Raw genomic sequence first — 23,546 nt, 5'->3', positions numbered from 1 at the left:
GCGCAAGACGGTGGAAGCGACTGGGTCGGAGTATGGAAGTGAGAGAATGGAACGTTAGGTTGAGGCAGCTGCTCTAAATCGGCAGTTTGGCGGGGCATGAGGGGTAATTTTAGCGTCCCATTCTGGGTATCTGATGCAGGACAATCGCTGCAGTGTGGTGGGAGCGCCGCCATTGCCTCTCTAAATTCCGTCCACGGGTCGCCTCCAGGTGCCTCCTAGGTACCCGGGACGGGACGGATAGCCCCACAGTGGCCGACGGATGATCGCTCCGGGTGCTGGTCCCGTCCCTGTGCATTCAGTGAGGTATCTAGGTAGTCAGTCTGAGCAGTCTAGATGTCTCGGCAACGGAGGGGAACAAGAAATGCGATTTTCTAAATTTCTGCTGCCTAGAAATAGCCTCCAGGACAGAAAATCAACATCATCCTCTCCTGCAGGCTATTTGTCAAGGTCCCACAGCCGCATCTAGCCGTGTTGCGAGGCCTTGGACCAGCAGACGTTGAGGTGAGACGATGACGGCGCTTCTGCATATTTTATCAAGACCTGCTGGGCGTAAAGGTACTGTGATACCTCATCTTACTATCCAGCATGGCTTTGTGTTCATCCTTGGTTCTCATGTTCCATTCTATCGCAGATCTCCCGTCCACAACACCATCGGGTATCGGCATCATACTTCCAGCTGGGTGATATTTGTACTGCCTGCTTTGTTCGAGATCTAGCTGGCATAATTTGTGAGGAGCTGAATTGCCAGATTTATAAATTTGACCACGTGGAAAGGAGTTGAGATTTCGTGCATTCGGACGCCGTCATAACACCGTGTGATAGATAGTCGCATGCGCATAGTCGGCTTGTCGACTGATTGAAACTTATAAAAGTTCAGAAATCGAGAAAGCCTGTATGAAGCAGCAAGAACCTGCCTTCTTTCCAGCACACCTGGATAGAGGATGCAAATGAGACGCCAAAGGAAAGCTTTGCGTCACATTCAGGCAAGGCACCTACCTACCTGTCGGTGGGGCACCGCGGGGTTCCAGTCTACACGCGATCAGTTCAGACCCCTGTCGGCCAAAGCTACCAGCACGCGTCAACTCCACGAGCAACGCGTCTGGTTTAATTGATTTTCCAACCGTCACCACGACCGCGGCACGACCGACCTACAGCGACAATTGACGATCGGCCTCAATTCGGAATTCAGCCCGACCGAAGCTTTCGATAAAAAACATATCATCAAAATTTAAATGGCGAGCTTCTTCGACCTTAAGGCCAGGAAGGCGGCCGCTGCAAACGGGGCATCCCAGAAGCAGGAGAAGTCTTCCCAGCCTCCGCGAGCGCAGCCTTGGGTTGAGAAATAGTAAGGATTATTTGGCAATCACTACAAGTTCAAAGCATGTTAACCGTCAATGATAGCCGCCCAAAGACCCTCAGCGATGTCACCGCTCAAGATCACACCGTTACAGTCCTGCAGCGGACGCTACAGGCTTCCAACGTGCGTCTACCCACGATACGCTACGAAACCCACGAAATCTTGACCTGCATACTGACTCCATTCCGAAGCTTCCACACATGCTCTTCTACGGACCTCCAGGTACCGGAAAAACATCAACAGTTTTGGCCCTCGCCAAGGAGCTCTACGGCCCCGAAATGATGAAGTCACGAGTCCTGGAGCTCAACGCCTCCGACGAGCGAGGAATCTCCATCGTCCGTGAGAAGGTCAAGGACTTCGCTCGCATGCAGTTGACGAACCCGACGGCCGAATACAAGAAGAGATACCCCGTTCCACCCTTCAAGATTATCATCCTCGACGAGGCCGACTCCATGACCCAGGATGCCCAGAGTGCTCTTCGCCGCACCATGGAGACATACAGCAAGATCACACGGTTCTGCCTGATTTGCAACTACGTCACCCGCATTATCGACCCGCTCGCCAGTCGTTGCAGCAAATTCCGCTTCAAGAGCCTGGATCAGGGCAATGCTAAGAGGAGGCTTGAGGACATCGCACAGAATGAGGGTGTTCAGCTCGAAGACGGTGCTGTTGACGCGCTCATCAAGTGCAGCGAGGGTGACTTGCGAAAAGCCATCACCTTCCTGCAGAGTGCGGCGAGATTGGTTGGTGCTGGTAACGAGGAGAAGTCGGCAGATGATGCCATGGACGTTGACAAGAAGCCTGTTACTGTCAAGACTGTGGAGGATATCGCCGGTGTCATCCCCGAGAACACGATTGGCAAGCTAGTCAGCGCCATCCGCCCACAGCGCGCAGGCGACACATACCAAAACGTGGCCAAGGTTGTCGAAGACATGGTTGCAGACGGCTGGAGTGCTGGACAGGTCGTTTCTCAGGTAAGCAATGCCACCACTTGTACACGAGGCCCCGATCTAACAAAAATCAGCTCTACCAAGCCATTGTTTTTGACGAGACAATCCCCGACGTCCAAAAGAACAAGATTGTCCTCGTATTCTCCGAGGTAGACAAAAGATTGGTGGATGGTGCTGACGAGCACCTGTCAATTCTTGACCTTTCGTTGAGAATATCGGGCGTCATGAGTGGCCGCAACAATTAATACAGGAAATTGGAAGATGTTTTAATGAAGAAGTATTGGCATCCGGACTGGACATTAAAGGCGTTGAACTGGCAAAAATGTGTGTATAGGGTATATACCACTCTTCAAATATGATCTTCATGACCGATGAGACCAAGGTCCCCGTGAATGGCAGACCAAATGTCCCCAGACTTGGCCGCTGACTCCTTCCTCTGATGTGCACCATGCCTCCTTGCTCCGGTCTTGCTCGCCGACCCCTGTGTAAGCCAAATGTCTTCCTCCGTAGTATCGCCGACGGCGTCTTTCTCGGACTGATTTTGTCCTAGAAGCCGGTCGACTTCCTGAAGGGCACTCATGGACCCTTCAAGCGCGACTTGGCCCTCCTCAATTTTCTCGGCTACCGCCTCCAGGGTTGCGATCTTCGCCGAATCCGCCGCAAACACCCAAGGCTTGACTCTCTCGGACATTGCCTGCTTTTCGGACACCGCAGAAGCGAAGTCCTCGGCGAAGCCCGACCTTGGCCTGGGTTTAGGCATGGGATGCTCGGGAAGAAGCTGACTTTCTTCCGCGAGATGGTCAAGCGCTTGTCGTGTCTCTTTCGCCTGCTTCGACAGCACATTGTTGACGTGTGACTTGTGCGCGATCATGCCCTTTTGCTCTCGGGACAGCGCCAGCAACTTTTCGAGGTACGGGATGAGAAGGTGCGTGGTTGGCGCCGGCGGGATCTCCTCGCTCTGCGAAGCTCCCGCAGCTTCGCCTCCGGGTCTTAAGATCGGCTGGGTCTCATCAGAGACCATGTGAAGCAGCGACTTGCGCGCGGCTGTGTACCTCGTGTACTTGTCCCTGATCTCCACCAGTTTTTCGTCAATGTTGGTCTTGTCCGCTGGCTGCCCGTTGCGCTGCGAGTGCGAGTCATCTTCACCTTCTCCTGAGGCTTTGCTGAGCTCAGTCTCGATCCAGTTGATGAGTTCGGCACGCGTGGTGTCCAGGGCATGCGCCTTGGCTTCGTCGCTGACTTGCCCCGCCAATTCGCCAGTTCTTTGCCGTACGTCCTGCAACAGCTGTTCTTCCCGTTGCAAAAGTAGCTTGGCTCGGAGAACGACCTTTTCCAGCTGCCCTGCCAGCCCACTCAAATCAGTCGTTGCTGATGTATTCGTGACTGTAAAACTGTTGACAACTGCGGTGGGCACATCGGGAAGAGGCGGTGAGTCTCTGAATACAAGTTCCAGGTCGAGAAAGTCCGGAGAGGCTGCCGGCTGGCGCATCAGGAGGTCCAAATATTTCTGAATTGTCTGGAGTCGTTGTTGTTTCTGTCGTAATTTTACTAGAGCTATGTGATCCTCCAGCTGATCTCTGGGATCTACGATCTTGGACCGCGGTGGAGGTGCCGTTGCGGTATCATTCCGTGTGTTCTCATAGTCGTTGCGAGCTTTGATATTTGCGTCCAGGGCCCTCAGATACTCTCTTTGAAGACCTCTAGCTTCCTTTGTCGGAGTAATGGTGCATGACGCATCAATGAGAGACAACGGGCTCTGGATGGGTCCTGGTTGACCACATGCTTGAAGATGAAGAGCCAAGGCGCGTCGAATGTAAGCGACCTGTTCCCTCGGCTTGATGTATGGCTGGAGTGATGCCTGAATTTTCTCAATAGCTTTCGGTACAGGATCCATCTCAGAGGTAGCCGGCCATCAAGCCATGAAACTGGTGCCTGGAGGTTTGCTGGTTTGTTTTTTGGCCTCGGTGTAAGTGAGATTTAGGAGCCAAGGGCCGGTGTTGATGTTCTACCAAACTGAGTTGGGCAGGCACACACTACCTAGGTAGGCCTCAGGGGTGGTGTGGATTAGTTTGGCCTCACCTCCACCCTGTGCCGATGTCACAGCGTCACGTGAAGCTACCTAAGCATCCGGGGACAGCCACTAACGCGCTTGTCGCCTAGCGCCACCTCCGGATTTTGCCATAGCAAGCAGAGGAAATTTGTTCCGCGACGGGTGTCGAAGACATTTTATACACGCCTCCGCCCACCTGTCCATCCAGCGATACTTTTCCCATTGAATCAACAAAACGCTACGACGAAATTAACAACTTAATATCGGACGGATGGTCTAGAACTCGCGTTGGGTATACGGTGTTTTCAAGGATAAACACTCGGCGCAAGCCGCCTGATGCTGTCGTTTGACAAGCTCCAACACCTCCATCATTACTCTTAGACTCGAGCGCAACCGAAACGATACGATACCCCTCCACCCACAGTCAAGATGTCGGACCAACACCGCGATGTCTCTCAGTACAAGTACTCGGCCATGTCCAACCTGGTCCTCCAGGCGGACCGTCGCTTCGTGTCGCGACGAAACGATGAGGCTACTGGCGATCCCGAGTCTCTCGCCGGCAAGCTGAGTATCCGCGACATGGGAGCACGCGTCGCGCGCGACTCGGTCCCGAAGCAGAAGAAACAGACCGGTCTGCCCGAAATAGAACGCGGAAGGTTACAGGAGGGCGAGGATGTGCTGCTGCGCGAGCAGCGCAAGAGGAAGAACGAGGCGGCGCAAGCGAGGGGAACAGGTGTCTTGGGAACCGGAGACCTGCTCATCGAGGGCATCAACTATCGTCCGAGAACGGCAGCGACCCGAGCCACATACGAGTTGATCCTGAAGATCGTTTCCGACAACCTAGGCGACGTGCCCCAGTCAACCGTCTTGAGTGCTGCGGATGTGGTTTTGGAATACCTCAAAGATGATGACCTCAAGGACACGGAAAGGAAGAACGAAGTCGACGACATCCTCGGTGTTTCAATGAGCCCCAAGGAGTTCAACGAGCTCGTAAACCTGGGGAAAAAGATCACAGACTACGACGCGCAAGACGAGGACGAGGACATGGATGCTAACGCACCTGATGCTGACGGAGCCGAAATGGACGAGAGGCAGGGTGTTGCAGTCGTCTTCGAGGATTCCGAAGATGAAGAGGGCGGCATCGTCAATGAGGTCCGAGAGGAGTCTTCCGAAGACGAGGAAGCTGACGAGGAAGACGGAGACAAGGAAGCTCAAGGTGGTGCCGACAAGGAGGACATGGACGACGATGCCATGATTATCGATTCGGCGCCGAAGAAACAAGCACAAGACGGCAAGCCCACGAAAACTGTGCCTGCAAGAGATATCGACGCGTTCTGGTTACAGCGACAGATCGGAAAGCTGTACGAGGATTCCCACGAACAACACGACAAGGCGACACATGCTCTTCGCATCCTCTCCGGCGAGCCAGATGAGCAAGGCGGAGATGAAAAGTCGCTTCGTGAGATCGAAAACGACCTCATGGAGCTCTTTGATTACGAACATCATGAACTGGTCCAGCTGCTCATCGAGAACCGGGAGAAGGTTGTATGGTTGACTCGCCACTCAAGAGCTGAGACGGAAGAGGCAAAGGCTATCGTGGAACGTGAGATGGCTTCGGAGGGCCTCCAGTGGATTCTCAACGAGAAGTTCGGCAAGAAGACGGATGAAAAACGGAAGATGGAGATTAAGATGGACATCGACAGCACGTCATCACTGAACAACGCACCCGCACCCGAACCAGAACGCCCTCAGGGCTTGGTCGGTGGACTGCAGCCGCGGAAACTGATCAACCTGGAGAACTTAGTGTTTGACCAGGGCAACCATCTGATGAGCAACCCCAAGGTCCGGCTACCTGAGGGCTCAACAAAACGGACCTTCAAGGGCTACGAGGAAATCCACGTCCCTGCACCCAAGAAACGCAACGAGCCAGGCGACTCTCTCATTCCCATCACTGATATGCCCGAATGGTCTCGTCTGCCTTTTAGCACTGCCAAGTCTTTGAACAAGATCCAGTCCAAGTGCTACCCAACAGCGTTCGGAGACGACGGCAACATGCTTATCTGTGCTCCCACTGGTAGTGGAAAGACGAACGTGGCTATGCTTACCATTTTGCGAGAGCTTGGCAAGAACCGCAATCCTGAGACTGGTGATATCGACCTGGACGCCTTCAAGATTGTGTATATCGCCCCCTTGAAGGCATTGGTTCAAGAACAAGTCGGCAACTTCGGCAAGAGGCTTGAGCCTTACGGCGTCAAGGTATCTGAATTGACTGGCGATCGACAACTCACCAAGCAACAAATTGCTGAAACCCAGATCATCGTCACCACGCCTGAGAAGTGGGACGTCATCACGAGAAAGGCGACGGATATGACTTACACGAACTTGGTTCGTTTGGTCATTATCGACGAGATCCATCTGCTCCACGACGACCGTGGTCCGGTTATCGAGAGCATCGTCAGCAGAACCATCCGCAAGACTGAGCAGACTGGCGAGCCTGTTCGTCTGGTTGGGTTGTCCGCAACGCTGCCCAACTACAAGGATGTCGCTAGCTTCCTGCGTGTGGACATCAACAGCGGCCTTTTCCACTTTGACGGCAGCTTTCGTCCTTGCCCCCTGCGCCAGGAATTCATTGGCGTCACGGATCGCAAGGCCATCAAGCAGTTGAAGACCATGAATGACGTCACCTACAACAAGGTTATTGAGCACGTTGGCGCCAACAGGAACCAGATGCTCATCTTCGTTCACTCGCGAAAGGAAACTGCCAAGACTGCACGGTACATCAGAGATAAGGCGCTCGAAATGGATACTATAAACCAGATCCTGCGTCACGATGCCGGTAGTCGTGAGGTTCTCAATGAGGCCGCCAGTCAAGCTACCGATAAGGATCTGAAAGACATCCTGCCCTACGGTTTCGGTATCCACCACGCTGGTATGAACCGTATTGATCGTACCGATGTCGAGGATCTGTTTGCTAGAGGTGCCATCCAGGTATTGGTCTGCACAGCCACCCTCGCCTGGGGTGTCAATTTGCCCGCTCATACTGTCATCATCAAGGGAACCTCGGTTTACTCTCCAGAGAAGGGTAGCTGGGTCGAGCTTAGTCCCCAGGACGTCTTGCAGATGCTTGGTCGTGCCGGTCGCCCGCAATTCGACACATACGGAGAAGGTATCATCATTACGACTCAAAACGAGATCCAGTACTATCTGTCACTTCTCAACCAACAATTACCGATTGAGAGTCAGTTCGTCAGTCGCCTAGTGGACAACCTGAATGCTGAGATCGTGCTCGGTAATGTCAGGAGTAGAGATGAGGGTGTCGAGTGGCTCGGCTACACGTACCTGTTTGTCCGTATGCTGCGGTCTCCAGGTCTTTACCAAGTTGGTGCGGAATATGAAGACGATGAAGCTTTGGAACAAAAGCGAGTCGATCTCATCCACTCCGCGGCGACGGTCCTCAGAAAGTCAAATCTTGTCAAGTATGACGAGAAAACTGGAAAGCTCCAGTCAACAGAACTTGGTCGCATCGCGTCGCACTACTACATCACCCATGGTTCCATGGACACCTACAACAACCTCATCCAGCCATCCATCACAACCATCGAGCTCTTCCGTGTCTTCTCGCTCAGTGCAGAGTTCAAGTACATCCCAGTTCGCCAAGACGAGAAGCTTGAGCTTGCCAAGCTGCTGGGCAGAGTTCCCATTCCGGTCAAGGAGAGCATTGAGGAGCCTCACGCCAAGATCAACGTGCTTCTGCAGGCCTACATCTCGCGACTCAAGCTGGACGGCCTTGCTCTTATGGCTGATATGGTCTACGTCACTCAGTCTGCTGGTCGTATCTTGCGCGCCATCTTCGAAATCACCATGAAGAAGGGATGGGCGTCTGTCGCGAAGACCGCACTTGATCTTTGCAAGATGGCTGAGAAGAGGATGTGGCCCACAATGTCCCCCCTCCGCCAATTCCCCAGTTGTCCAAGGGATATTGTGCAAAAGTCAGAGAGAATTGAGGTGTCTTGGAGTAGCTACTTCGACCTCGATCCTCCTCGCATGGGTGAGCTTCTCGGTATGCCCAAGGCCGGTAGGACTGTCTGCGGGCTGGTTGCCAAGTTTCCCAGGGTTGAGGTACAGGCGCAAGTTCAGCCGTTGACCAGATCTATGCTTCGAGTCGAGCTCAGCATTACGCCCAATTTTGAGTGGGATGTTGAAGTTCACGGCCCCGCAGAGAGCTTCTGGGTTTTCGTCGAAGATTGCGATGGCGAGGATATCCTCTTCAGCGATCAATTCCTGCTCCGCAAGGAGTACGCCGAGTCCGAGTCCAACGAGCACATCGTCGACTTTACGGTTCCGATCACGGAGCCCATGCCTCCAAACTATTTCATTTCTGTCATCTCGGACCGCTGGATGCACTCGGAGACAAGACTACCCGTATCCTTCCATAAGCTGATTCTGCCCGAGAGGTTTCCTCCTCATACCGAGCTTCTCGAGCTTCAGCCGCTGCCTGTTTCCGCCCTGAAGGTCAAGGAGTATACTAAGCTGTATCCCAGCTGGGACAACTTCAACCGCATTCAGACACAAACCTTCAACTCTCTGTACAATACCGACCAAAACGTCTTCGTTGGTGCCCCAACAGGCAGTGGCAAGACTGTGTGCGCCGAATTCTCGCTTCTGCGTCATTGGTCTAAGCCCGATGCTGGTCGCGCCGTCTACATAGCACCCTTCCAGGAGCTGGTTGACTTGCGCCTGGATGACTGGCAGAAGCGACTGAATGGCTTGCGTGGCGGCAAGACTATCGAGAAGCTCACAGGAGAGACAACGTCGGACCTGAAGATTCTGGAACGTAGCGACCTAGTCCTCGCCACCCCCGTTCAGTGGGACGTCCTGTCTCGCCAGTGGAAGCGCAGAAAGAATGTTTCAACCGTTGAGCTTTTCATCGCTGATGAGGCTCACCTTTTGGGCAATAATATGGGTTACGTGTACGAGATCATTATCTCGAGAATGCACTACATTAGGACTCAAACGGAGCTGCCCATGAGAATCATTGCTCTGGGTGTCTCTCTTGCCAACGCTCGTGATCTTGGAGAATGGATTGACGCTAAGAAGCATGACATCTACAACTTCAGCCCGCACGTTCGTCCGGTTCCCCTCGAACTGCATATTCAATCGTACACCAACCCTCATTTCCCTTCGCTGATGCTCTCAATGGCGAAGCCGACATATCTAGCCATCACTCAGATGTCTGCTGATAAGCCTGCCATTGTCTTCGTACCGAGCAGAAAGCAGACACGAGCAACCACCCGTGATTTGCTGACAGCGGCGTTCATGGATGATGATGAGGACCGCTTCTTGCACGCTGAGCCCGAGCAATTACGACCTCTCCTTGAGCGTATCAACGAGGAGGCACTTGCCGAGGCCCTCTCCCACGGTGTTGGGTATTACCACGAGGCCTTGAGCCAGAGCGACAAGCGCATCGTCAAGCATCTGTATGAGCACGGTGCGATCCAGGTTTTGGTTGCTTCCCGTGACGTATGCTGGGAACTGAGCAGCACTGCTCATCTCGTCATTGTCATGGGCACGCAATACTTCGAGGGTCGTGAGCACCGTTACATCGACTACTCCCTCAGCGAGGTGCTTCACATGTTCGGCAAGGCCCTTCGCCCCTCCAAAGACGGCAGAGGCCGTGGCGTCCTCATGCTTCCAGCAGCGAAGAGAGATTTCTACAGGAAGTTCCTGAACGAAGCGCTCCCCGTCGAATCACACTTGCATAACTACCTCCACGATGCGTTTGTGACCGAGATCAGCACCAAGATGATAGAATCTGGTGACGATGCCATTAACTGGACGACGTTCACGTACTTCTACAGGCGGCTTCTCGCGAACCCAAGCTTCTATAGTTTGACCAGCACGACAGAGGAGGGGCTCAGCGACTACATGTCAGACCTCATCCAGACCACCTTGCAAGAGCTGAGCGACTCGAAGATCATTGAGCTTGACGAGGACGATGGCTCAGTCGCCCCTCAGAACGCAGCCATGATTGCCGCCTACTATAACATATCCTACATCACCATGCAGACTTTCCTTCTATCGCTGAGCGCAAAGACAAAGTTGAAGGGTGTCTTGGAGATTATCACGTCAGCTACCGAGTTTGAGGCGATCCAGATCAGGAGACACGAGGAGAGTATCCTCCGCCGCATTTACGACCGCATCCCCGTCAAGATGTCAGATCCTGTTTACGACTCGGCGCATTTCAAGTCGTTCGTTCTCCTTCAAGCACACTTCTCCAGGATGCAGCTGCCAATCGACCTTGCGAAGGACCAAGAGGTCATCATTTCCAAGGTGCTCAGCCTGCTGAGCGCCACGGTTGACATTCTCTCATCGGATGGTCACCTAAACGCCATGAACGCCATGGAGATGTCACAGATGGTTGTGCAGGCCATGTGGGACCGCGACAGCCCCTTGAAGCAGATTCCTCATTTCACGCCTGAGGTCGTCAAGGTGGCCAACGAGTTTGGGTATGTACCAGTATCATCAACGGAGATTTGCGACGCTAACTCTGATCTTCTCTCCAGTATCAAGGACATCTTTGACTTCATGGAGGCGATGAACCCCGAGGAGAACCCTGACTATGCCAAGTTGATCAAACGTCTTGGGCTTAGCCAGAACCAACTGGCTCAGGCCGCGGCGTTCACCAACGACAAGTACCCTGACATTGAGCTTGAACACAGCATCTTGGACGAGGAGGACATCAGGGCCAATGAGCCTGCTTATCTCAGCGTGCAGATCCAGCGCAACGTCGATGAAGAGGAGGAATTCGACCCCACTGTGCATGCGCCGTTCTACCCGGCCAAGAAGCTGGAGAATTGGTGGCTGGTCGTGGGCGAAGAAGGCACGAAAAACCTGCTCGCAATCAAGCGTGTCACGATTGGCCGCGAGCTCAAGGTCAAGCTGGAGTTCACAGTCCCGACAGCTGGTAAGCATAACTTGAAGTTGTTCCTAATGAGCGACAGCTATGTCGGAGTGGACCAGGAGCGCGAGTTCTCCATCGAAGCCGCGGAAGGCATGGACTTGGACGATAGCGACGAGGAAGAAGACGATGAGTAGATTGCCCCCCGAGTTGGGCAGAGGCACGCCATCAGTACGAGATCTCTATGTGTACAATATTCGATCGAGAGGAGTTTGAGGAGGTAATAGACAATTTTCGAACAAAGTCGGATCGTCTTCTCGCTGGGCAAACCACGGGCAACTCTTGTCCTCATTCGACAGGGTTGAGTCGCCTGATGTCCGGTTGCGCAGACTGTGTGCGGTGCGACAGTAGTTTCGGAGGGTGGTGCTTCAGTGGTCGAGTTGGCGGGCGGATCCCGGACATAGTTGCTCAACCAGGACTATCACGCGGGCGAGACTTCCACCGATTCGGATGGACATGGACAGCATGAAGAAAGTCAAAAAAATAGAAATGAGGGACCAGGTTGCCGTCGTCCGTGATTCTTGGGCTCAATTGGGCACATAGGGTGTTGTGAGATGCCTAGGAAAGGTACTTATGTCAAGGGGGAAGGGTGGCTGTGTTGTGATTATGATGCGCTGGGCGCTGGGAGGTGGACGTGGACGGTGGCATTGACCGGGCCACACACGCCCAGCGAGCGTCACGTCCCTCTACACTACTCACCGCACTGCAACTGAGACTCCGCGATTTCACTCGTTCCCTGTGGATCAGCAGCACCTGGTCACCACCCGGTCACGTGTTCGCCGTCATCCGCGTCCAACCTCCAAGAGTTTCTGCGTTCATCTTTTTCCAGCCCGTCGCCTTTTTTTCGCTACCACAACACGGGGGGCTCCCAATTGCGCTCATCATCTTCAGTTCAGCCAGCTTATCCCGCACCATCGTCGCGACATCCATAATCACGAATCGCGCGTATCAGAACGCGTCTTTCTCCCTTTGACCCATCGCAACCAATCTTTGGCGTCGCGACTCCCCTGTCCAAAACCCCAATCCCTACCTTACATACATACCACCTGCCACCATTATCAGTAGCTATCGCCACATCCCCCGAAATGTCTGACGAGGCGACCACCAGCGGCCAATCCGCGCCTGCTGCGAATGAGGAGGTGGAAAAGAAGGTTGAGGAGACCTCGACCGCAGCTGAAGCTTCTGAGGCGCCTGCAGCAGCTGCTGATGACGCGAAACCCGCCGAGTCTGAGGAAGCTGCCAAGGACAACACCGACAAGGACAAGAAGGAGGACCCCAAGCCCGAGAACGGTACGCGCCACCTTTTCCTTTCCGCTGAGCCATTGGGTCTTCAACTCAAACTCAACTTTACATACACGTCGCTATCATCATCGTGCAGTTGAATAGCTTGCTGACGCATTTGTTATCGAACAGCTGAGACTAAGGACGCGGAATCTGCCGGCAAGCCTGACGAGTCATCCAAAACCGAAGACGCCGACGTCGAAATGACAGATGCAGCCGAGACGAAGGAGACGTCGGAGCCTGCCGCTGACGCTGAGAAGGAATCTGCTGCTGACGCCGCCGATGCGACAGCTGACAAGGGCAAGGCGCGTCGCAGATCGTCGGGTGTCCCGGAGCACAAGGGCAAGAAGCTCAACAAGAAGGCCTCGAAGGCCAAGCTGTCCCACAAGGACGCGAAGCCTGGCGACCACTTCTTGGTGAAGCTCAAGGGATACCCCCAGTGGCCCGTCATCATTTGCGACGAGGAGATGCTTCCTGAGACCCTCATCAAGACTCGCCCCGTCACCGCGAAGCGTGCCGACGGCACATATCGTGAAGACTATGCCGACGGTGGCAAACGAGAGAACGACCGCACGTTCCCCGTCATGTACCTTCGCACGAACGAATTGTGAGTCTAATACCCCACTCAGCTCCCGAAACCTTCGTGTTAGGATGTATAGCTGACATGGTGCCGACAGTGGTTGGGTCCCCAACTCTGCCCTTCAGGAGCTCACCTCGGAGAAGGCGAGCGAGATGCTCACCGACAAGATCAAGAAGGCCGAGCTGCGCGACGCATTCGAGCTCGCAATCGAGCAGAATCCTCTCGAGCACTACAAGGAAGAACTCCAAAAGTACCAGGACGAATTGGCTCAGAAGGCGGCTGCCAAGGAAGCCAGAGAAGCTGCCAAGAGGAACAAGAAGAAGGCCCCAGCCATTATTGAGGATGAGGACGTCGACATGGAGGATGCGGCTGATGAGGAGGTTGCCCCTACACCGAAGGAGAAGTCAAAGACCAAGAAGCGCAAGGCTGAAGATGAGGCGGCCAGTGTGAGTATTTATCCCATTGCTCACAGGCGTAAACTGACAATTTGGTAGACCCCAGCACGAACCGAGTCGGCTAAGAAGCCCAAGATCAAGCTTAATACCTCTTCTACGCCCAAAGCAACCAATGGAACTTCTACCCCCAAGTCTGTCAAGGACTCCGCCTCCAAGCCTGCGAAGACCAAGTCGTCCAAGAAGGATGGTGTCGAGAAGAAGGAGAAGGAAGCTCCCAAGGAGCCTGAGCTGACTGCTGAGGAGAAGCATCAACGCAAGGAAGTAAGTTGGAATCTTGACTTCATGCCCTTGGTGTTCCACAACTTACACATTCAACAGAAAGAAGTACTGTTCCTGCGTCACAAGTTGCAAAAGGGCCTCCTTACGAGGGATCAAGAGCCCAAGGAGGAAGAGATGAAGATGATGTCGGATTACATTACGAAGCTTGAAAGTTTCCCGGATCTTGAGGTCTCTATCATCCGGGCTACGAAGATCAACAAGGTTCTCAAGGCCATTATGAAGCTCGACTCTATTCCCAAGGAGGACGAATTCAAATTCAAGAGTCGATCCCAGACTCTGTTGGACAAGTGGAACAAGATCCTCAGCGGCGGCGATGCTGGAGGCTCTGCCACACCAGCTCCTACCAACGGCGTCAACGGTACTTCTGGAAAGGCTGCACCGGAGACGAAGGAGACACCTGCTGCGTCCAACGGCGTCAAGGAGAGCAAGGAGACCGACAAGTCCGAGGAGGCCAGCAAAGAGGCTAGGGACGAAAAGGACGACAAGAAGTCCGATAAAGACAAGACGTCCGAAGAACCTGAAAAGGCGGAGGAGAAGGCCGAGAAGTCCGAGAAGGCTGATGAGTCCGCTGAGAAGCCAGCTGAAGAGGTATGAGGCGGTGTCTCACCAACCACCACGACGGAAGCTAACCCAACTCGTAGTCGGCACCTGCGCCCCCGGAACCGGTTGAAGCCAAGGCTTAATGATCCCGTTCACGTCGCAGATCTCCTCGAGAGTAGAGACATGGGCTCAGCAATAAATCTGGGCTATATGGGCTATCATACCCTGGCCACTTGCGTTTCCTGGCGTATACGGTTTTCCTCAATCGCAAAAGCGGTACTTTGTCTTGGTTATGGTGTAAAATTACTCGTCTCTCGTCTTTTCGCGGTGCGGTTGGGAGCGTTAGATGGCAGGCACCTGCGGCAATCCCGCAGACGGCGCGCGCTTTAGTCCTAGGGGAGGGTTCGGTGTACAGAGATGGTAAGGAGGCTATACGGCGACAAGGGAACCCGATCCAAACAGGACATATCAGGCATGCCTTTGATGGTCTGCAAAACCGCTTCAAGTTATGATGATGTAGGATGGCACAGGCCCTGATTTTGGAGATGGAACGGAAGTCATCAGGTCCTTGTTTTGCGAAAGCGAGGGAGAGACGAGACTGGTAGTCGTTATTTCCACACGGCCTAAGGGTATTGGTTCTATTTTACTTGTTAGGGAAAATCGATCAGAAAGCACGCATCATGAAAAGGCTGTGATAATTATGCTTGTGGCTTGAGGACTGCAGCAACGAGGGTTGCTGGCCATAGACTTCCTTGCACTGTGAAGTCGCCGCGGCGTGACAGCAATTACACAGTGCGTATATACTTCGGCACATGACATCTGTCTGTGCTCCCTTGTCCGACTCGACGCGTGCCACTCGGAAAAGCGCGTCTCAGTTCCATTAGTGACATACTACGCCAACGAAGTGCAAGCCTAATCCCTTACAAGATGAGCGCACAAGACGATCAAACATCTCATTTCAACCAAGAGGATCACCAGGTAAGCTCTTCTTTCGAGTTGACGAGTCCTGTGTGCTGACCTGTCCCTTTGAGGCGGCCTATATCTTCCGTCCACAGGGAGAGGAAGGCAAGCCCCAACGGCCAGCCAAAAGGCGGCGGGTATCAAAAAATGCCGTCAATGAAGAAGCGAACAATGCAGTTGCAACGACGTTCGTGCCATCGTTCAATGGCGGCGAGCTCGCGGAGTGCGTACGAATACGTGAAAAGTTATTCGAGTCCAGCTGGTCCCGATTAGAGTCCAAGGTCCAGGTACGCCCCCGAGCTTGTAGCACTGTTGTCTTCATCTGACCAGAGTCCCAGAAAATCTACCGTGATGTGAATTCGGCTACGCTAGACCAAGTGACTGCTTTCATTCAGGAGCATACAGACACACCGTGAGTCTCAGCCAGTATGGCGATTCAGATGCTTATCTCTAATGCGGCGGTAGAAGCAAGCTTCCTGCCGCCTTCGTCATCACTGGGCCCAACATTGCATCTCAGGATTTGCTATTTGAGCAGCTATCAGAGACGCTTCAAGAGACTACCCGAAGCAAGTTCGTGAGACTCAAGTCGTCCGAGGCATCCAACATCAAGGCTGCCTTAAAGAAGATTGTTGAAGATGCCACATCTCGCGGATCTCTTGATGACGAAGATGCCGAGCTGGCATTTGAAGTGAGTCTCAAAACTTTTAGGCAGACCAAAGAGATACTGATGAAAGACGCAGGGCCAAAAGTACCTAAATTACGACCTGGAGGGTCTGTATGCCTTCTCGAAAACACAGAAGTGCGATCACATATTTGTCGCGTTCCAAGACAGTGAGGGTTTTGACAGCGCTCTTCTGTCGGATCTCATTACGCTCTTCAAGTGCGTCTTTTCCTCATGCCAGTCTCGAAGCAGACCCTAACAGTTACATTAGCTCGTGGCGACCCAAGATCCCGTTCACTCTGCTGTTCGGTGTTGCGACATCCGTCGAACTCCTCCAAGCTCGTTTACTCAAATCAGCCTGTCAACATCTCTACGGCGCTCAATTCGATGTCGTGCAGACCGGTACCATTCTTGAGCAAATCTTTAAGCCCACCATCGCGGCAACGGACGCAGCCCTAACACTCGGTCCGAACTTGCTGCACAGCTTGGTAGACAGGCAGCAAGACCAGGTCGCCAGTATCCAGACTTTTGTTGCATCCATCAAGGTAAGAACTAGTCCATCTCAATGATCCCGAACCGGAATTAACTCGGGTAGTACGCGTATATGTGCCATTTTTACGCCAATCCGCTAAGCGTCTTCTCCCTGGAGGACGACGAGATGAATAGCGAGCTTGTCCAGGGCGACCATTTGGAGGCTTTCCGATCGCTCCCTTCGTTCCGACGCGAGGTCGAGAACGCCGTTGAAGCAAAGGATCTAAGACTAGCGAGGTCGTTACTAGAGGACGATGATCTGCTACGGGAAAGGATCTTTGACATTCCTGACAGAAAACGGGAATGGGCCACCGGTCTACTTCGCTCGCTTAAGCTGATTCAGGCTACCGGAGCAGTCCAGGACGACTTTTCTCAAATGTTCATGAAAGCGGTGTCCGACGGCATCGCCCTTTCGTCCGAGAGCTGGGACATTGTTGAAAGCATCAAGCGGATGCAAGCAGACGACTTTGTCTCGATGCTGCAACGGGTCCAAACAACCGTAGCGACCGGCGATGACCAGCTATGTCTCACCGCCTGGGAATCCGAGGCCGGGGACCTTCCGGCAATTGTCCAGAAATGTCTGGCCGAGTCCAAGGAGCTGCTCAGCAGAGCCCAGGAGGACGGCACCACCTTGCGGAGCGCGTACAGTGGTCACAGTAGGGTGCTTCGTACAACCGTCGTCGCGCAAAAAGTGCAGCTGAGCCACGATTCGGCCGCTCTCTCTGAGGACGACAAAGCATTCACCAGAATTGTCGACCAGATTGCGGAGCTTTTCGAGGACGTCATACGATGCGAACCTGCCGCAAGTGTTTTCTTACACGAGACATGGCTCTATGATTTCAAGACACCCCACCGGGATGTTTTCGTCCCGCGACCCCAGGACGTTTTTGAGCGCAGCCTAACCCGACCCCAGGACTACCTCGCCTGTGCTTGCTGCACTACCGACGAAGGACTATCTACAACACTGCCCGCAACGTCTCTGCTTTACCATCTCTATTTGGAGACGGGCAATCTCATCAACGTCGCCGACTTGTGGTCCGCCTTCTACGCCATGGTGGGCAGCGGCGGCGGTGACGACGCCGAGGATAGCGATGGAAACGCCGATGAGAGGGCAGCGCTGGTGCTCTTTTACCGGGGCCTGGCGGAGCTAAAGGCTCTCGGCTTTGTCAAGATGAGCAGAAAGAAGACGGACCATATCGCCAAGCTCAAGTGGCTGTAGAAGCTCAAAGGGGATTCCGCGACGACGGCCTGGAAAGCGTGAAACGAAGGTCGTGGCGCGGGAAGGCACGTCAGTCGCGTGGTCAGGGGAAAAAATCAAGCGAAAGACGAGGTACACTTAATGGGATTTTGTCAAGGTGAGGCCAAAGGAAGCATTTCTTACATCTTTGGGCATAGATGTTTTTTATTCAAATCAAACAAGCAAAATGATGCGTGTTTGCCCCCCGAGAAATCTCCATCTTTTGAATCATTTTCAATGACTCAGGTGACTCAGGTGGGTGTCGGCATTCTTCAGTGTCTTCAGTGTCTTCAGTGTCTTCAGCTGTGTTCTTGAACAAGGCTATTGTCTTCTGGACACTTCTTTGTTCCCGTTGGCCAGACCACCACGGAACCGGTGTGCTCAGCCTCCACCTCAGACAAATTCCGCTGTCCGTCCGCGGGCTGCCGAAAGCACGGAGTTCGCAATTGCCGTCCACAGCGAGGGAAAGAGGGGAGAGGGGACGGGAGGGGAGGGAGGAAGCGCGGAAAGGGGCAGAGGAATCATGTCTCGGATGCTCCACGTTGGGGCCGGAGGCGTATCTAGTTGCGTCCGGCGCGCGACTCGTTTCTGGGACACCCGGGACACTCGTAGAGTGAGAGGGACAGCGTAAATCGCACCAAAGAGAAGTCGTCCCCTCCCCCCGCTCCGCGCCATGTCTCAAGTTACTTTGGTGCATCGAGCGAGATAAAGAGAGACATAGGGGAAGGAATCCGGCTCTCTGGGTCATCTGGCAAACTGAGTTCGGCGGCGGCGCGCCCCCTTTGGCCTGAATTACACAGTATGGAAGGCCTCTGGCCGCCGACAGGACAAAGCAATCGTGTCTCTCCTGACGTATTAGTCCTGCCGCAGCCTCTGTTCGGGTCCCAGTCGCTCGGGTCGCTGGCTTCGCCTTTAACGAAACGAGAGACGGGAGGGCCTGGATCTCCAGTTTTTGTGCTTGACAGGTTTTTTTTTCTGCCCTCCGTCTTTTCGATATCGTCTCTTTGGGGTTATTTGTTTTGTCTCGCAAAGAGAGTTGTTCGGTCAAAGAAACGAAGAACGGCGGGACGGGTGGTGGGGGAGCGTGGGCTTGGAATTCCTCCCATACAAGAAGCAGAGAGTTTCGCTCTAGTCGTTGACGATGAACAGTCTCTCAATCTCGATCTCATCTTTCTAATTCAAGCCTTCGATACCCATAGAACACTCACCGTTTATTCTGCTCTGACTCCAAACGTTCTTTTCCCTTCCCGTGCAGGCCTTGGATTTACTCCCACCGAAGCCTCTGCCCATCCAAAATCCTGCCAGAGGAACAGTATCCAAGCTGAAATACGCCAGTCTGTTCTCACGAAGATCCTCATCACCAGAGACGCCTCCATATTTTGACCTCATCTTGAATCTCGTTGAATACCTTTCAATCCAAACAACATCTCTTTATCTCTCGACAACATCCTCTCCCCCAAAGTTGACTTTTTGATACACCAACTTCCACGAGAAAACAAGTTCTTTGGCAGGAAAGCCTGGTACATTGTGTTTAACAGGTCTTTGGGGAGAAAGTAGAAAAAGAAGAGGAATTACGCGGCAAAACAAAAGCCACGATGGCTACCAGACACCACCACACAACCAACGGAGGCATTGGCAACCGTCGAGCTGCACGCAACGCCGGGTTCCAGGAGAAGATGCGCCAGATGCGTCTGCCGCTGGTTCCTCTCGTCCAAATGTCGACGGGAGCTGTCCACCCAGAATTTCCCGCGACACTGCTCAACTTCTGGCTCTTGACTGAGGCCCAGCTGGACGACCTTGCCCGCTTCTACCACCAGAAGACTCCCTCGCCCTGGTCGGCATCGTACCCCTGCCCCATCACATGGAAATCCGGTCTCACGCTTGAGGAGAAGAGAAGAAAGATTGGAAAGTTCATCGGTCTCAGGTACGTCGAATTCGATTACACTCGGGAGGTCATCTGCTACGACCCCCTTCCCGCCCCCGCCCAACATGTGCTGATCAATGTTTTACTACAACAGAGGCTGTGATACGCCAATTCGCATTCGCATCAAGACTGAGGAGCAAATCATGGAGGAGGCGCGGCAGGCGAGGTTAGCGGAGGATGATGAGGCTATGAGGAGAAAGATGCCGTGGTACTCATAGATCTGCCATTCACCAGATCTGCATAGAGCTGGGGATGTGTTTTGCTTTGAAGTTTTCTGCTGCGTTTTCTTAGCATGGCACTGCGTTGATATCAATCACATAGCACATTTAGGCGTTGGAGACGGATTGGATGGGTACATGACAATAGAGATAGACACCACCAATGGGCAACCACCGGTTTGATCTGATAAAAGAGCAACGACAACCGATATATTTATAGACTCCCAAACAATTCATGATGCAAAATACAATTCCCGTGCAACCCTGAACGCCGAATGCAACCAGCAGCCGTTGTATGCTTTGATCCTCGCCGTTTGTTGTGTCACGCACGGAGGTGGGTAGTGAGGTATCTAGTGACGAGGGGTATGATGCGAGAGAGGACCTTTGAGCCTGCCCAAGGCACAGATATTAGAGTTGGGTGGAGGAGGAGAATACGCGTAGTGTTTATTTCTTGCCCTTCTTCTTCTTGGAGGGCGTGCTGGTGGTTGAGTCAACAAGAACAGCATCACCGTCGACACTGGGCGGGGCAGTTGAGTTCTTCTCGGACTCGTCAAGCTCCTTCATGAACTCGGTCTGAATGTTCGCCCTGCGCTTCTCCCACCACTCCTTCTCCTGGTCAACGGTGTTGGCGACCTCCTCAAGGCGGTTGCGCACGATGGTGTTGGCGGCGATCTCGTTAGCGGACTGGAAGATGGACTGACCCCAGTTGGGGGCGAGAGCGTTGGCCTAAGTCGAGTTAGTCATGCGATCTCTGCGCGCGCTGAACCTGGTATTGGTATACGGACCTCCATCACGACGTCGCGGAGCTCGTCCTCCATTTCCTTCTCAGCGCGCTGGAAACGCTGCCACAGGTCATCACCGACGCTTCCCCGCTGCAGCAATGTGCTGCAGGCCTGCTTGGCGGAACGGATCTGAACGAGACGGTGGATGTCCTCAACTGCGCGGCGGAGAAGCGCGGCACGGATGACGCTGTCGGGGATCTTGGGGGTCTTCGCCTTCTCCTGGCCCTCCTCGGGGGATCCGATGTGCAGGAGGGACAGGTAGAGGTTGCGCTGCAAGTGTTCGGGGAACCAAGGAGCGAGATTGGCGCTTTGGGCTAAAAGTAAGAAAAGAACAGGTCAGCAGTCATGTTTTCGTATTGTGCGGTCGCGCGCATCGCGGAACCGCGGTTGGAGGGGCGTGGAAGACACATACTCGCTTTCCGTTGTCTGTAGATCTTGGAGAAGGTCATGAAAACGCCGCCGAGGACCAAGAGGTAGGCGAAGGGGAGCACTAGGCCCAACCAGTCTATTTCGAACATGACTGCTGCTGCTGTTGCGAAAATCGTGCGCTCGTAAGGATCGTGGTAGAAAAGTGAAGAGGTCGAACGAGGGACAAAGAAATTGGTGGTGTCTGAAGACGGATGCTCTCTGGCCTGGAGATTCCGTTGATGCAGCGTGTCCAATTACAATATGACAGCTTGGTCGCAATGGACACTTTTTTGGCTGCCCACCCAGGGTCAAAGATGACCCGCTGCTTTTACTGGACAACGGGATGCGGACCATCCATGTCACCTTGCAGAGCAAACCGACAAAAAAAATAGCACTTAGGGAGAGTATATAAACACTCTGTTACTTTAACATGTAGAAAAAAGCTTAGAAATACCAAACTTCGCCCTTGATGTTTTACTATTCCAAAGCTGTTATGCTCGAGCTTGAATGTCTTCTTGACTCGACGGAAGCACATCGTAAAGCAGCGTGGAAATCATTGACCCTAGTCTAATCGCAAGGTGGCACAAGGGACAAGGGTACCTCTTGTTGGTCCAAGCATGGGAAGTGTGGCTGCATTGCTCAATTGCTCTTTCCTCTCACTCGTGTTGCTTGGTCTCCTTTTTTCTAGTTGTGCCGTGCAGCTATAATCATCATGCTATCCTCAACTCCTAAGGTTCTCAGAACTTCGCTCTTTGAGCAGTTCTCTTCTCGCTCTTTCTCTTCTCGTTCTTCTGCTTCTCGTGCTTTTACTCCTCGATTCCCACTACAGCGACTCCCGGCGCGTCGTTTCTATTCTTCTGAGCCCCCCAAGAAGCCATCTGGTGTCAAGTTCTGGCCTTTCCTTGCTGTTGTCATTGCAGGAAGCGGTGCTTACAAGCTCCTCGTTGACCAAAGAGCCGGTGAGTGGACGCCCTTTGTTCTTATGCAGCTTACCTGTCCACACCTGCATACACCAAAACCTACCCCTTCTCAAGTCTCGTCAATCTACGAGGAACTCAACTAATCGTCTCACCTTTCAGAAATGGCGTCCCTCCCCGCCCCCGAAGCTTCCAAGCAGCTGCCCTCCCCGACAAAGTCCACACCTACCTTCTCCCCCGATGAAGTAACCGTCCTCTTCGTCCTTGGCGGTCCCGGCGCCGGCAAGGGCACCCAATGCGCCAGACTCGTCTCCGACTACGGCTTCACTCATCTTTCTGCCGGCGACCTCCTCCGCGCCGAGCAGGACCGTCCCGGCTCGCAATTTGGCCAGCTGATCAAGGACTACATCAAGGACGGTCTGATCGTCCCGATGGAGGTCACTGTGCAGCTGCTCGAGAACGCCATGACGGAGACCATCAAGACCACCGGCAACAAGCGATTCCTCATTGACGGCTTCCCGCGCAAGATGGACCAGGCCGTCAAGTTCGAGGAGGCCGTGTGCCCCGCGAAGCTCGTTCTCTTCTACGATTGCCCTGAGGATGTCATGGAGGGACGCTTGCTGGAGCGCGGCAAGACGAGTGGACGCGCCGACGACAACGCTGAGAGCATCCGCAAGCGCTTTCGCACATTTGTCGAGACGTCGATGCCTGTCGTTGATTACTTTGCCAAGGAGGGTCGCGTTGTGAAGCTCGATGCGACGCCCCCGCCGGCGGATGTCTACTCCAAGACTCGCTCAGAGCTGTCCAAGAGGCTTGGAATTTAAACTCGAGATGCCTAGAGAAGACTTGAACGTGGATAAATGGTCGAATTTCCCACCGGCTGTCATTCCTTTTGGTCATGGTGCTGAGGAGCAGTAGACTCGTCCACTTGGACAGCATCTGCAAAGGGGCTGATGAAAGGCTACAATACAATGCGTTGAGAGTAAGATAGTTACTTTGTAGGTTTTGTGTTAATAGAATTATCCTAGACTTGTCAAAGGGCTATAGCCATACAAGTGGTTTATATTATTTCATTATCCTTCTATTCATCATTTGAGGTGCGACAGTTTAGATGTAATGTAAAAATGCTTGGGCCTTCAATGCTTCGTTGGGTACTTACCTTAGGTATGGGGAGCTTACTAGTACCTATCAATGGACGTGGAACCGCTAACCACCCCTGCTGGTTATGGTGAATAAGCTCTCCCAAGGGGCAAGGTCTGCAGCACGCTGAATCTGAGAGGTGTGCCCCCCACCTCCGTCGTTTTGCCGGACCCACTGTAAGGCACCACCTTTGATGACGCTGTTGGCGGTGCGTTCTACCACTTAATCAGTGGTACGTCAAGTCCAAGAGCTCTCTCTTCACATCCCACTAAGCAAAAGCTACCTCGGGCAACTTTCCACAAGCTTCCCTTGACCACA

At 53.4% G+C, this 23,546-nt stretch overlaps 8 protein-coding genes across 8 annotated transcripts; 6 read left to right on the top strand and 2 right to left on the bottom strand.

The window, feature by feature from the left end:
- Positions 1 to 1,232: 1,232 nt before the first annotated feature.
- GCG54_00004657 (Replication factor C subunit 2) lies at positions 1,233 to 2,552 on the top strand (the record flags this gene model as incomplete). Its single annotated transcript, XM_045404703.1, has 4 exons — positions 1,233 to 1,345; positions 1,402 to 1,480; positions 1,549 to 2,331; positions 2,382 to 2,552. 4 exons carry the CDS (start codon positions 1,233 to 1,235, stop codon positions 2,550 to 2,552), a joined length of 1,146 nt encoding a protein of 381 aa, XP_045262646.1.
- Positions 2,553 to 2,656: 104 nt separating this feature from the next.
- GCG54_00004656 (uncharacterized protein) lies at positions 2,657 to 4,201 on the bottom strand (the record flags this gene model as incomplete). Its single annotated transcript, XM_045404702.1, has 1 exon — positions 2,657 to 4,201. One exon carries the CDS (start codon positions 4,199 to 4,201, stop codon positions 2,657 to 2,659), a length of 1,545 nt encoding a protein of 514 aa, XP_045262645.1.
- Positions 4,202 to 4,786: 585 nt separating this feature from the next.
- GCG54_00004655 (Pre-mRNA-splicing factor brr2) lies at positions 4,787 to 11,452 on the top strand (the record flags this gene model as incomplete). Its single annotated transcript, XM_045404701.1, has 1 exon — positions 4,787 to 11,452. The coding sequence occupies one exon, from the start codon at positions 4,787 to 4,789 to the stop codon at positions 11,450 to 11,452; it is 6,666 nt and encodes a 2,221-aa protein (XP_045262644.1).
- Positions 11,453 to 12,400: 948 nt separating this feature from the next.
- Positions 12,401 to 14,593, top strand: GCG54_00004654 (uncharacterized protein; the record flags this gene model as incomplete). The annotated part of the gene is made up of 6 exons (XM_045404700.1): positions 12,401 to 12,605; positions 12,729 to 13,203; positions 13,274 to 13,622; positions 13,671 to 13,892; positions 13,950 to 14,498; positions 14,552 to 14,593. The coding sequence occupies 6 exons, from the start codon at positions 12,401 to 12,403 to the stop codon at positions 14,591 to 14,593; spliced, it is 1,842 nt and encodes a 613-aa protein (XP_045262643.1).
- Positions 14,594 to 15,377: 784 nt separating this feature from the next.
- On the top strand, positions 15,378 to 17,821 carry GCG54_00004653 (Origin recognition complex subunit 3; the record flags this gene model as incomplete). Its single annotated transcript, XM_045404699.1, has 7 exons — positions 15,378 to 15,428; positions 15,482 to 15,697; positions 15,749 to 15,822; positions 15,876 to 16,098; positions 16,151 to 16,290; positions 16,343 to 16,616; positions 16,667 to 17,821. 7 exons carry the CDS (start codon positions 15,378 to 15,380, stop codon positions 17,819 to 17,821), a joined length of 2,133 nt encoding a protein of 710 aa, XP_045262642.1.
- Positions 17,822 to 19,434: 1,613 nt separating this feature from the next.
- On the top strand, positions 19,435 to 19,981 carry GCG54_00004652 (uncharacterized protein; the record flags this gene model as incomplete). The annotated part of the gene is made up of 2 exons (XM_045404698.1): positions 19,435 to 19,763; positions 19,858 to 19,981. 2 exons carry the CDS (start codon positions 19,435 to 19,437, stop codon positions 19,979 to 19,981), a joined length of 453 nt encoding a protein of 150 aa, XP_045262641.1.
- Positions 19,982 to 20,425: 444 nt separating this feature from the next.
- Positions 20,426 to 21,281, bottom strand: GCG54_00004651 (uncharacterized protein; the record flags this gene model as incomplete). The annotated part of the gene is made up of 3 exons (XM_045404697.1): positions 20,426 to 20,707; positions 20,767 to 21,077; positions 21,176 to 21,281. 3 exons carry the CDS (start codon positions 21,279 to 21,281, stop codon positions 20,426 to 20,428), a joined length of 699 nt encoding a protein of 232 aa, XP_045262640.1.
- A 602-nt stretch (positions 21,282 to 21,883) lies between these two features.
- On the top strand, positions 21,884 to 22,912 carry GCG54_00004650 (Uridylate kinase; the record flags this gene model as incomplete). The annotated part of the gene is made up of 2 exons (XM_045404696.1): positions 21,884 to 22,130; positions 22,251 to 22,912. 2 exons carry the CDS (start codon positions 21,884 to 21,886, stop codon positions 22,910 to 22,912), a joined length of 909 nt encoding a protein of 302 aa, XP_045262639.1.
- Between the last annotated feature and the right edge of the window lie 634 nt (positions 22,913 to 23,546).

Source organism: Colletotrichum gloeosporioides, assembly GCF_011800055.1.
Source record: "Colletotrichum gloeosporioides strain Lc1 chromosome Unknown consensus_54, whole genome shotgun sequence".
In the NCBI taxonomy this organism is placed as follows: Eukaryota; Fungi; Ascomycota; class Sordariomycetes; order Glomerellales; family Glomerellaceae; genus Colletotrichum; species Colletotrichum gloeosporioides.
The sequence above is the reverse complement of the archived record's forward strand: the minus strand, read 5'-3'. Positions and strand labels throughout refer to the sequence as shown.